We start from the raw sequence: 14,027 nt of genomic DNA, 5'->3' as shown, positions 1-14,027 counted from the left end.
TGGAATAATGAAAAAGGGAACTTTGCTGTTGTTGTTGTTTTTTTTTTCCTGACTGTGATTTGTAACTTTAAATAACCTTCAACACTTTTCTTTTTTTTTTTATTAATGTCCAATCACTGAACCTGGTGTGAGGTGTGTTGTGATATAGATCAACGCCGATGTGCTTTGACATGACTCCTGGAATAACAGTCATTTTTATCCATGATTGCTGATTGTGCAGCTTTTAAAAAGAAAGAAAGAAAAAAAAAAAGCCTTTCGCCTAAACACATTAAAGCTTCTAATGTGTCCATTACACTCTCATCTTGCTACTAATCACCACCGAGGCATTAAATGCCGTTTTTAAGTGGATCCTTTGCAGTGGTTGTGTAACAGGGACAGCACATTACTTTCCCTTCACGACATTACTGCCTCAACACAGATGTCCAGCAGTTTGACCTTGGGTCTGCGAAGACTGTCATAAAGCTGGATTTAAAATCTCAGCAGTGCTGATACTTGGTGACCAACTTGACAGGTGAATTTTCAATTATTCAGACACTAATATTTCATTTCACCCCCCCCCCCCCCCCCCCCCCCCCTTTAACTCTTCAATTTGTGGAGTTTTAAGTGAAGCCAGACTTCACAGAAAACTCAGTGCAACCTCTGCAATCTCATTCACTCCCTCCGTGGCATTTCAAGCGTAAAATATTGCATTCTCATGCTTGTAAAAGTTACTGCTGTTCTTCCAAAGTGTAATTTGGACTTTGAAGAAAAGCACTTTGGGAAGCCACAAGGAAAGCTGATGCAAAACTGGGAAAATCCCCCAGATTCCTCCGTATACATCGCCGCTCTGGTACTGTTCAAACGGCCTAATGCAATATAAAGATTGTGTCCTCACGCGAGCTTGACAAAAGAATTTTGCTGTGTGTGACCACCAGCTGATTAAAACTGTTGGTCACACACTCCAGGAGCCAATAATCAACAAGGAGCTATGCTGAATCAGTGTGACCATGGAAAGTGAGGTTTCAAATTCCTGGAGAGGAGCTTTGGGAATATTTTTTTTGGCCGGAGGCAGTTCACGGCTAAGTTGAAATTCTGTAATTGTCAGAGCGGTACAGGAGTGGAATCTCTCTGAAGGACCTATTATGGATCTTCTATACTGCTTTATCCATCTTAGGGTCACAGGAAGCTGGGACCGACCCCACCTGAATACAGATGGAAAGGTGGAAAACGTCCACAACAGGTTTCCAGTCAAACATAGAGACACAGGCAATCACAAGCACATTGAAAGTCTTGATTCGTTGTATCCAAATCAATAATTACACTGTAAGAGCTGTGTTAACACTGTGCACAACACTTCTATTGAGGGATGCACTGATACTGATATCAGTATGAGGTTTAGGGTCTGATACTGCATAAAAGATCCCCAATACGACCCGGCAAGTGTTACATGACAGAGGACGAGTGACATTTCGAGATTCTTATTAGCAGGAATGACAAAAGTAAGACAGATGGTAAATTATATTCTGCCAAAATATCAAGAGGAGGTGAGAGATAGTTAAAATAATACCAGTAATTTAATCACCAGAGACATTTGGACCAGCAGAGATTGCATTGTCTGCTAACGTTGACCAATGCTACAGGCTACAGGCTAAAGAGTTTCGGAGCTCAACCAGCAGCAGTCTACAGTATCATAGAGCACTGTCTTACTGGAGCCTTCGAGTTGTAAGTGGCATCCATGCAGAATCTCTTTTAGATTCATATGTGGTATCCCAGTGGAGTAGGAATTAGGTTTTATGGCACTTAAAGAGTCTCATATCAGTACTCAGTATTATCAAGTAGCTACTCGTATTTGTGCTCGTTCTTTAGAAAAGCGGCCTTGGTTCATCCCTCCGTTTGTTTTTTACTATCATCATACCAAGCTTTGCACCATCTCAACAACAACATGCACCTCATCCAACACACACAAACTGAACCACATGACCACAGACAAATGATGCCACTCAATAATTACGCAGTAAATCCGATGTCTGTGACGGAGGAGAACTGCTACAGCGACTGTGGAACTGATGCTTGAGACTGAACCGGAGAACTCGGGAAGTAGAGAGGATTCAAAGCAGCATCACTTCCTCCACCCGTGGTCTTGTTGAAAAGAAATGTTTGAAGTCAGCTTAAAGACCCAAAATAAATGTTTGAAATAGCTTTCAAAGAGCGCCTTTTGAATTTTAAACTTGATGTACATTTCACAGCTTTTCCACTTTTAAGTCAAGCTGTTGATTTTTTTGTTTTTGCTTCTCCCTTTCTTCCTGTAATAGAACATACACCTGTTTGTGTGTGAGTGTGTGTGTGTGTGTGCCATGTCCCGGTGAAACACCAACATTGCAAGGTCATTTTACATAGTGAGGACATTTTACTTGGTCCTCACAATGTACAATGGCCTTTTGAGGGTTAAGACTTGTTTGTTGGGTTAGGGTTAGAATTAGGTTTAGGGTATGGGTTGGGCTTCAGCATTTAGTTTTTTGATGGTAAAGGTTAAAGGGCAACTCCGGTTTTTTACACCTGGACCTTATTTATACACTGCAAAAACTGCAAAAATTCAAATACTTACCAAGTTCAAAAGTCTTGTTTTCAGTCAAATTGTCTCATCTCACTTGATTTAAGATATATTTAAGATACAGAGACTTATTTCTTGGTTTAATATTCTTATATCAAGATCTTGTTTTAAGTAAAATTCACTTGCTGCATGGACAGATAATTTCACTAGTTTTAAGAGTAATTTTCTTTAATTTAGTGTTGAAATCTTGTATTTAGGTTATCCTTTTTTGCAGTGTAGGTGTGTCATGCTCATATACTCACTCAGGCAAACGTCGTGCAGCTCGGAGTCCTTCAGAAGTTATTTAGATCCAAACGATGTAGCCGCACTAGCGGGGGTGCCACAGCAATGAAGCGTTAGCGCGGGACATAATCTCTGCACAGTCGCTCATTTCGGCTGTATTTTTCCTCCATCGGCGCTGGGTTGCCTTTCGGTTGGAAGGGGGGCCTCCGGCGGTTTCCCGCGGCCTGGCTTGGAGCGCGCATCCGCCGGGCGGCGGAGATCTGGATTCTCCCGGTGAGGAGAGAGCCGTCTCGCATCCCGCGGCCGACATGGAGCGTGCATCCGCCGGGCAGCAGAGATACGCTTCCTCCCGGCGAGGAGACAGCTCCGGCCTCGGCGTGGCGGGCCGGCCGCGCGCATCCGCCGGGGAGCGGAGATACGCATCCTCCCGGCGAGGAGAGTCGTCCAGCGGCCGCGTGTGAGCCGTGCGTCTTCGCCGGTGTCCGGAGCCTCCGTGGAGCAGCTGACGGCCATTTTCCAACTCGGCCCCTGGAAGTCAGACGCCGGGGCACCGTGACAGCCGAGGCCGACTCAAAGTGCCTCTCTGCTGGGGAGAGGAGCTCCGCAACGTTCCCATCCCAGCTAATTGTGGCTAAGTTAGCAAAAACTGTCAGCTCTTCAGATGACCCACCTGAAGACGGTAGACGAGCTGACTTTATGATAACACTGGCGATGGATGAAGAAATACAGCCGAAATGAGCGACTCTGCAGAGATTATGTCCCGCGCTAACGCTCCATTGCTGTGGCACCCCCGCTAGTGCGGCTACATCGTTTGGATCTAAATAACTTCTGAAGGACTCCGAGCTGCACGATGTTTGTCTGAGTGAGTATATGAGCATGCACACAACTAGAAATAAGGTCCAGGTGTCAAAAAACCGGAGTTGCCCTTTAAGGTAAGGCGCTAGGAAAGGCAGTATGTCAATGAATGTTCTCACAGCTGTGTGACAACTGTGTGTGTGTCTGTGACCGTGTCCATGTCCATGAAGCCACTCTAGTCTCTGTACCGTTGTACATTCTGCCTGTAGCACATGCATGAATAGAGCTGCAGAGTTTGAAGTTGGATTGCGTGTTTTACCTGTTTGACCCTGACCCTCAGTGTTTTTTATATACACACACACACACACACACACACACACACACACACACACACACACACACACACACACAATTGAATTGAGTATGCTTTGTAATCATTACTCTGATGTTCTCAGTTCATACTATAAAGGCACCACATGCACTGATTATAAGTCCATGGTGTCTTTTGTATGACGTATTCAACAAACTGTCTTAACTATAGTATCTTTTTTTTTTTTCTCTTTAGTGGTCGTTTCATAAATATATCTAAAATCCGTGGAGCGGCAGGGAAAGGAACATATCTCCATATTTAGATATTCTGGCATTTCGGCTAATTGTACTTTATTGGATTGTTAAAGAAACGCTGCATGCCAAGAAGTTCTGACAGCAGTGAAAAGGAATGAGGATGAGGAACCTGTGAAACCAGCCTCATGACTAATGTTACCATAAATACCATAATACCACCAACACCGGCGTACTTCCTCCATCAGAAAGGTAAAGCTCAGTGACGTACAGTATCTGTATTTAGATTAGGGGAAACATACGGTGCGTGGGACAGTTTCAGCCAGTAAGAAGGGTTAACCGCCAAACTACCAAGCGTACTGTAAAAAAAAAAAAAAAAAAAAAAAAAAAAAAACTGAAAATGTCACACATTGTATTTCACACTCCACTTGCCAGTGCAGGACATGTCACATCCCCTTTGCCCAGGGACAACCCTGCTATTTTTGACTATGAGACGTAGGTCTCAGCAGAAGATTGTAATCAACAAGGTGAAACAGCAACATATGTTGCGGCTCTCAGTGTGAACGTGTTCGATTCTGAGAAGAGAGGAGGAGACGGAGGAGGATTTTGGGGGCGCGGGGGGCTTACCTGGATGTCATCAGATGTCAAGTGTCCCTTCATGTCGCTATTCTTCTTTTTGGGGGGTGGAGGGGCTGGTTTGTGAGCGGGTGGGAGGTCAGTCCTGTTAAGAGAGTGAAAAGATAACATGACACTCAGCACAGTAAGGGATTGCCGCTCTTTACGTCCCTCACCTTCTACAGCACTCTATAATGAGAAGTCCTGCCTGCACTTGCCTTTTTCACTCTTTCCTTGGATTTTGATAGACCTCGTGTTGGTGGCTTTGTTGCAGCGGCAGCCATCCCTGCCCTTTGAAAGGCTCTCGCTGGAGAGACACTGTGCTAATGAGAGTGGGCTGTAATTGGACACTGAGGTGAGGAGACGGGAATGGAGGGGGTATAGGGGGCAGGGAGAAGGGCACGTGTGAGTCAGGTCCTCAGGGTGGATTGAGCCTCATCCAGGGTGCCACGTGGACAAACACCCTGCCCACTGTGCAGCGACTGTTTGTTTGACATACCGTCCTGAGCTGTTACACGGAGAGCTCAGCGGGCGGCCTCTGCTCTTCACCTCTTTCCCCGCGTCCCCGGCACTAACAGCCCCTGATCCCAAGACACAACCACCCCACCCCCTTTGTTGATGCACCTGGGGAAGAACAAAGCCTCAACAGCTGAACACCTGTGCTCATTTACATGGCCCCATTAACAGGATGGCAAGCAACTAGTTTCGACAAATGCACAATGAATATCCACTGGCAACCAAGGCCACACCAGCACACAGTCATTGATATGATAATAAAAAAGGGGAAAATTAAACCGTGAGCAGGAGAGACAGCGGAATCGGAGAGCTCGGTGGTGAAACAGTTTGAAGTGGGTCCTGATAATTATTTCAGACAAGGAAACAGAAGGATTGTTGCAGCTGAGTCGTAACAAAGAAAACCCCATCCCTCAAACATGCTGGCAGTCAGATGTCATCTGTCGTTTTCTGACATGATATCAGGAGTGATCAAAGATAATGAAGTGGAGCACAGACACTGAGCTGTGTACCTACATGCATTATCTCCAGCTTCTCCCGCCTGCCATTCGCACTGGTTCACGTCCTTATTGAATAACATGACCTTTCCGCAAGGCCATGCTGGCGTTTTAATGTGCAGAAAATTTGTGCATGAGTGCACCTCTTAACTCTTTCTTTCACGCTCATTATTTCCAGTCCGTATCACCTTGTCTCCAGACAGGGCTGCCGTGCCACTGCCAGATTCATGTGGCACCCTCTTTTGCTTGCCTGCAGCACAGAGGCACAGGGAAGGCGCAGAGCGGCAGCGCACCATCTCCTCCACAATAACCTCTACCGGAGAAGAAACTTCCATTCTCACTCAGACAGATAATTATAAGTCTTGTGGAAATGCGGCTTCGACAGGTACATCGGCTTGCTCATTATAAAGTATCGTAAGCCCTCGCTTATGATTGACTGAATTCTGATACAGGTGAGAACTGTATGAAAAAACACACACATACACACTGCGGCAGCTGACAAGATAATTTGCTTTCATGAAATGTATCTTACAAAGTGGAATTTTCATCCTCTGTCTGCTTCGTGAAAGCAACTAAGTACTAAGTTCTGGCGTTCCCTCGGTTCTTCGGTGGAACAAAATCCAACAGCGCATCTCATGAGAATACTTGATTGCTAGCTTTTTAAAGGAGTACAACATCCACTACAATATCCACTGTTTCGGCGAAACAAAAAAAAAAAACAAAACAAAAACCTGTGCATCATCTTGATCCGATATTTCTCTGCCGGCAGAATGAATTCACACCATGTTTATGCATGAAGGGGCATTTGCATTCAGAACCTGCCATTTCAACTTACATTTGATCCCATAGGACCCCACAATGATTGCATTTCATTGCAAAGGAGCCTGTTCAAATAACTAGCGTGTTTGGGCATCATATGCAGAGCGGGTTTATTAAATCTGACCAAACATGAGGAAATTCCCTCATCTTGTGACTACCACCCTACGGCGAGAGCCTTCTCCCCCTCATACCTCCCTTTCTTGAACATATTCAGCTACAATTTGCAATCATGTAGAGCACGAGCAGCAGCCTCGGGAGACTTTCAGTGCACAGGCCATTGCCACTGTTTGACACAGTAGCTGGAAAATAGAGCAAAAAGTACCACCACTGTTTGATCAAGAGCTCTCTGTAAAGAGAGCCCAAATATAATGTATGGAGATGTGCTCAGGCAAGCAAATACCAGGGGAAACCCACAGCCTGTGTGTGCTCAGCGAATCAAGCTGCGTCTCGGTTCCTCTCCACAGACCGATGCTTTTAAGGACTCATCCTTAAAATATACAGTAGTTCTTAGTTTAAGGAACATTAATGCACTTTTAGTGTCTTTGACTGGGAGTAATACCATAAGATGTGAGGCTGGGAAACTTCCTGCCAATAAAACTTAAAAAGGCTAAAGCAAAGTGTTTCCCATGTTTTGAAAATGCTCTTGAAGCATTTCCACAAACATCTCAATCCACTTTCCACACAACCCCCCCCCCCCCCCCCCCCCCGAGAATATTGAACCGAAGGAGTATCGACACGACTCACCAAAGTAAATCTAAAGAAAATAGAGAAATGGTTGCACTCAGTTTATAAGAGATGATTCTGGTTACAAGCTTGAATCTAACGGTTGTTGTGATAAAACATCAACATCAAAAAGTGTATATCGACTACATGGTCAAACTGATGTTAAATAAGCCAAAATGTCAGAGCTGATAACAGCAGCACATTTTTAGAGTGCAACACAGAAACAAGACTACAATTGGTAATATGTTGTTAAAGTACAAGGTAACAATAAACATGTTGTCATTGTTGATTAATCTTCTAGGATCTGTCACACTTGAGTCAAGATTTTGATGGTTACATCAAAAACAAGAAATACATGTTGCCAGACGCTCCACTGGTTTTATCAATGTTATAAACACCAAACTCATTACGGTACTATTAATCTTCAAACGTATTTAAGAGAGCAGCTATAATGTGTACCTGATAAAATATCCATCACATTCTAAGGCCCGGCTGACACAAATTTTTCAAGTGAAAACACAAAAATTTTGTTGCATTCGAGTGTCTGTTGATACGACAACGGTGTTCGGAGCCACAGAAAGCAAGGCGGAACTTTTGAAGTTCGGACTCCATCTTGTTGGAAAAGGTGGCAAATGCAACTTTTCTGAAATGCTACGATGCATGCACACGGCGTCCGTGATCGAAAATTCTCCTGCACATGCACGAGTAGATGGACTAAAACAAGGCTGAACATGAAAACTACATTTTTTCAGCGTTTCTGCCATTTCCATGTTGCATAAATTCAACAGTTCCACTGCTGCATAAATGTCAAACTTTTATGAAATAAAGATGCAAAAACGATGCATTTTCACCTGAAGCGTTGTGTTTACAGGGCCTCAGACTCAATCTCAGAACCATGGGTTCCCAGTTTGAACCTGTTACATCTGATTAGTGAGGTGGTTTGGATATAATCAAGCAGTGTTCAGGGTGAGTTTCCGAGTGGAAAACTCTTAATTCTAAAATAAGTCTGAGATTTTTTGTTGCTTTGTTTTTAGCTTTGGTCATAATCTAGAAACAAATGTACCAGATTGATGGGGCCTTAAACCCCAGTTCACACAACAATTTATTGGTTATTTTTCTCTGGTTCCATGGGGAGTGTGTTTGTGTGAACAGTTTTGACAGGTATGCCGGGCCAGTTAAGAACGGTTACAGGTGATTAGTGAGGTGGCTGAGCAATTACACCGGAATTCACTTGTGGTCTTCATTGCCTGTTCCTCTGCTCCATTGGAGCTCTTTTCAGCCATCCAGCAGCCTTATTAGACCTCAACAATTAAGAAGCTGAAAATTACACCTGACAAATGATATGATTGTGGGATAACAGGAGACATAATTGTGAATCTGAATTACGAAACTGGACTTTAAGGTGAATTTGATTCCCTATTTGTGATAAAATGACTGAAAAAAGGCTTCGTGTTGTAATCATGACAGTTGTAATTATCCTGTCTTTTACCCACGGCTGATTGTTTTCCCAGATATTTCTCAGGTTGTCTCAGTGCCCGGTGACAGTCGGGGTAAAGTCACAATATGCAAATCTAAATCAGCCTCATTAGCATACTTCTATTTACAAGCAGCACCGGTTCAGAATTAGCATGTAGTATGGAAATTGAAATTCAACGAGCGACACATGCAAACCATGACTCTGCTGAATCCACTCCGGCAAAACACACTAATTAAAGTCGATGTACTGTAGTTTTTTCCCCATTTTTTTTTTGCAATGTTTGAATACTTCCTTTGCTTCACAGGTGAGTGCCCTTTTCTCCACAATAATATTCAGGAGCCATTTTTCCCCTACACAAAGCCTGCTCTCTAAATGAATGTAATTAGTCTTGGATATTGAGCACACACTTATTTTTGCCTTTGTTTCTCATGTCCAAGGCAAACAGCTGAGAGAAATTAAGCTTTTCAGTGGCTCAAACATGTAATGTACAAGAAAACAGACCGTTAATGAGGTTATTTTGCCAAGTTTGATTCCACATGTGACTCCTTGAACGAGACACTGAGCCCCAAACTGCTCTCAGTGGATGGACTGAGCAGCTTTGCATGGCAGCCGCCTCCGTGGGTGAACGAGTGAATGTGATTCAACAGTGTAAAGTTACAACTTCTTCCTCAACACATCGTGTTATATCTAACGCTGCGGTCTGCTCTCATTGTTTGCCCGTCAGTCATTAGTCGGACGCCGTGAAGCTCTCCGCAGCCCGCGGCCGCCTCGTGCGCGTCTCGCCCGTGTGATCATACAGACTTTCTGGGCGCTGGATGTGATGCAGGCAGCATGTGGGCGTTGGTTTTTGTGAGACACCGACACTAATGAAAGCTGACAGGCACCGCAAGCCTGTGGGGGAGCGGAAGGCACTGGGCAGGCAACCATGAGCTACACTCAGGTCTGCACTGCTGTTTCCTCGTCAGGCATCCACCTTGAAGACCTCGCTCCGCCTCGCTCTGTTGGCTACAAAAGGCTCAGGGCAGCTTAAGGGAGAGATTTAAGGGGGATAGCGAGGAGAAAACATAACTAATCCTTAAACTGAGACGAGTAATCTGTGAGGGAAGATTTACAGCAAAGAAAATGACTTTTACATTGTGCTCACAAAAAAGTGTGACTTTCCTATTAGGATTTTTTTTTTCTTTTTTTTTTGCACCTCTGAGGCAGTTTTGGAGCACTGATAATCGGAGTTGAGATTTTTCCTTCAGAAAACACTGCTCCCGTCCGCTCCGTGTGAGAGAAAGTGAAGTGTCGCATTCCCAGAAGGGTTTTGGATTAAAGAGCCGCCGTATGACCGCAGCCCTGCTCGTGGAAAACACGCCGAAGTGCCTGAGCTGATCCTTGCTGCTCTCATTGATTTCTGTTGATCACAATCTTATTTGGCAATTTAAATGCTAATGATACTTTTAATTGCAAGACGGGATAAATGTGATTTGATCTTTAGGAGGCAATTACTTTCATGCTTTGTCTGGCTCCGATCTCTTCAAAAGGCGGACAACAATTACTCCACAGAGCTCAGCTTTTCTCGCAAGAAAAGAAAGGGGGGAAAAAAAGAATGAAACAAAATGACTTTTTTTTTGTTCTTTGACAAGTTTATCAAAAACTATTTCTGCAGCTGGAGGAAAGTTTTCCTCTTTTGAACATTTAACTGTACAGTTACACACAAACGGTCACTTTCCAAACCATGTTCAACACCCGAGGCATTGATACTAGTTCACATCCACTGCTATACAAAAAGAACCAAAGAGAGACACAGTAGATGGATACGATCGCTATGAACAGTTGCACTGTATGTGTAACATTCTGCACAGAGGAACCAAGCACCATTTTTTTTTTTTTACGCATCAACAACAATGTAAAATGAACTAAAATCCCACCTTGTAAAGGAAACTGGGGAAAGTTGTAGCATGAGGTCAGCTGTAACATTTTCTCCAATGAGGAAGAAAGTAGAATTTACTGGATGTGAGCATGCTCAGAGTGGGCCTGATGATACATGTCAGACAGTAACATCCCGAGGCAGACACTGTCAGTCAGGGAAGCTTCTGAATTTTTTTAACTTCTCTTGTTTTTTTGCGAGAGCGGTGAAAGCGTTGTGTCTGTGCAGGGATGTTTCGCGCTAGTTGTTACTGAGAGAAATCTCCAAACTTTTAAACTACTGAGGAATTTTGATGGCTACGGCTGATTAGAGCTGCACAGTGCAACATTAAAGACAATAGATATTCACATCGAGAGGCTCAGACGGTTCTTAACAACAGGGCTGCCGAGTTTAGGGGGCTTCAAGTATGTAAATACATGTGCATGTGCACACATCTCGTACATTAGAAACTGAGTGAAGAATGTTTGAATATTATTTAACAATAAAACCAATATAAAGCATTATTTAAGAAACAAACTAATGCTTTTTTCAACAAGCTTTCATCAGCATGAAGATATCAAGGCAGAACTTAAATGCTGTTTTCAAGATTAACAATTTAAGTAAAAGTAATATATCAGATGAATAAAATTTCTGAGGCAGTTGTGGGTGATGAATTCACAATGAAGCATCACACAGGAGCACAGCATTGCAACTTCTTCCTGTTTAAGAATAGATAAAATAATATGAAAATGTAAAACACAGAAAGTTTGGCAGCATTCATCTACTGTAGCAAAGTGAAGGCATGACTTTAAAATCAGATATGTGAGTCTCAGGTTAAATGCGTAACAAATTGCAACCCAGGCAAAAATCATTTACTGTGATCAGAATCATTTATGTTTAAACATTCAGCAATATTACTTTGTTAAACTCAGGCCTCGGTTTACAAGACGAAGTTTCAGGTGACAATGCATCATTTTGCATTTTTGTTTCAGTCAAGTTTCTTAGATTCTTATTACAGTGACTGTCAACTCAAAAACTACCGAGTTCAGGAGAATATGAACTGGGACTGGGAACTGGAAACCGAATACATTCCAACAGAACACTCATGTTGATTAGCCAGGTGAGAAAAACACACACCCACAATATTTCTTTTTCATTTGGTTATTGATGCATGCGCACAGTTACAGATCTTGCCAAGTTTTCTTTTTTTTTTTTAAGTTTTCGCTTACAGTTAAAGTGGACATATAATTTACATGGTTTGCACACATATAAACCCTCAATAACACAATCTTAGGGAGTTACAGCTAAAACAGGCTCTTGAACATTTGTTCATTCCTTCTGTTTCATTTGCAGTTGCTCTTCTGTTTAATAACAGACACATATTACTAATTTACATTGCGAAGAAAATGCTACAACTATCCCCAGTTTCCTGTACGATATAAGTCCATGTTGTTGTGACTCAGAATGACAAGAACAGAAATCCTACTTTGGTTACAGCTTGAAGCACAAAAAAAAAAAAATAGATGTCCAACAACAAGTTTTGTCACATTTATCACATTTTTTCTTCTAAATTGTCTGTACACAGCGGTGGTGACCAGTTGATAAATCAAAAGAAGAATCCACGTCTCTACAGCTCTCTTCTCCCAGTGTCATGTTTCAGACTGCGCTGCTAAAGGAGAAATCTTTTTTTTCTTTTTAAGATTTCTTCACTGTTATTGTCCACCGGAATTTCAAAATGTCCTCCAACATAACAATGATGACACATTTCAGTCCTGGAAAATCACTTCCAGACCCTAAAGGTAAGACAGATTTGTGCCTACGCTTTAGGGAAAGGAAATAAATGATGTTGTGTGGTCTCATGGACTCCCAGCTCATAATTCAACACCCATTTACCATTCTGCATGTGATTCTTCTCAGATATTGCCTTGAATATGGCCAGAAAGTTGGCATCGAAGTGATTTATACCAGCGAGTATTTACAACTGTGTCAACAGCAGCTGTACGTCAGGAACACAAGCGAGTCGATCCATTTTTTTTTTCCCACATTCATTTTTTTTTTTCCACAGTGCCACAATTGGCGGTGCTTTTCAACATTTTGTAGGTCGTACATCACGCTTGTGTAAAAGACAGAGCGATGAACACATTATTCCGAGAACATCGCCTTTGACAATGCCCATCTATTTTGATAATCAGTTGACTATTGTGCCAGTGCAGCCTCTAAAGGACCAGTGATTTATTAGGATTGACCAATTTTGAGTCACATCATGTGCTGCTTTGTGGGGGCAAACAGAGGCGTGACTGGCGGTGCAGTCAGGCATGTCATCAAATGCCCGGGCTTGATTAACAGCTCATCAACATGCAGAATTAAACAGTCTGGCTAAATGCTTCCCCATTCATCCCGACATCAGACACCCATATAAAACTATGAATCTCTTGCAAGTGGTTCTCTGCATTAAAATAAACCCCCAAACACATTCTCTTGCAACATATTCACATATTTTGACATTTCGAAAAAATAAAAAGTAAACAGATTCCTTATAAGACACTCAACATGTTTCAAGACAAGCCACAAAAAAAAAGAGAGAAGAAAATCAAATAAATAAATGAAGAAGCATACAAATGTGTTTTTATCTGGATAGTTAAAGCTCTGATATGATCACATTTCACCACAATGATAAGCATCACATGCCGAAATAGTAAGAAGCAATAACAACAGTTACAGCACTGACATGACGACGACTCTTGTCATGCACATTAGAGGAGAGTCATGCACACGGGATGAGGGGGAAAGAGCAAGAGAGGGAAGACAGATTGGACAGTGTGATCTGTTAAAGATATGACTACTGAGGCTCGATAATGCAAAGCCTGTAAAGGCTTACACGTTTGCCTTTGATTAACAATTTGATATGTACGTTCGATCTCCACTTGGCTTGTTATTGTATTCTGAACAAGCTCCGCCGAATGTGATAAACTAAGTGGAGCGGGATATTTTATCTGAGGAATTTGGATGGGGTTTAATTGGACTTGGCACTGCTTTTCATCTGGCTTCGTTTCAGATGTTTGACGGAGCTGGTCCTCGTTTGGTCATGCATCGTATCGATATGTACACAGACTGACATGAAAACAGGCAGAAGCTGCTCGGATGGCGACGGGTTCAGGTCCGGTGTGACCGCATGTGGAGTACGGGATCAGTGAGTGTTTGCTGCTTTCTGCGCTCACAATGGTGTGCTCAAGTATGTCACTTGCAGGCCACCATTACATGCAGGCAACAGAATAGAGGATCCGGGAGGGCAGGGATCAGCGGGGGATAGACTGGGGTCAG

General features: G+C 42.9%; 1 protein-coding gene across 4 annotated transcripts in view; it reads right to left on the bottom strand.

Moving 5' to 3' along the window:
* nectin1b (nectin cell adhesion molecule 1b) overlaps positions 1–14,027 on the bottom strand; it is a 183,021-nt gene that overhangs the window by 29,139 nt on the left and 139,855 nt on the right. For all 4 annotated transcript variants that reach the window (XM_030108914.1, XM_030108915.1, XM_030108916.1 and 1 more), the window contains one exon: positions 4,796–4,889. In XM_030108914.1, coding sequence (XP_029964774.1) covers positions 4,796–4,889 — 94 coding nt within the window. The remainder of the gene's footprint in view (positions 1–4,795; positions 4,890–14,027) is intronic.

The sequence above is a fragment of the Salarias fasciatus genome, chromosome 14 (assembly GCF_902148845.1).
Source record: "Salarias fasciatus chromosome 14, fSalaFa1.1, whole genome shotgun sequence".
In the NCBI taxonomy this organism is placed as follows: domain Eukaryota; kingdom Metazoa; phylum Chordata; class Actinopteri; order Blenniiformes; family Blenniidae; genus Salarias; species Salarias fasciatus.
The sequence above is the reverse complement of the archived record's forward strand: the minus strand, read 5'-3'. Positions and strand labels throughout refer to the sequence as shown.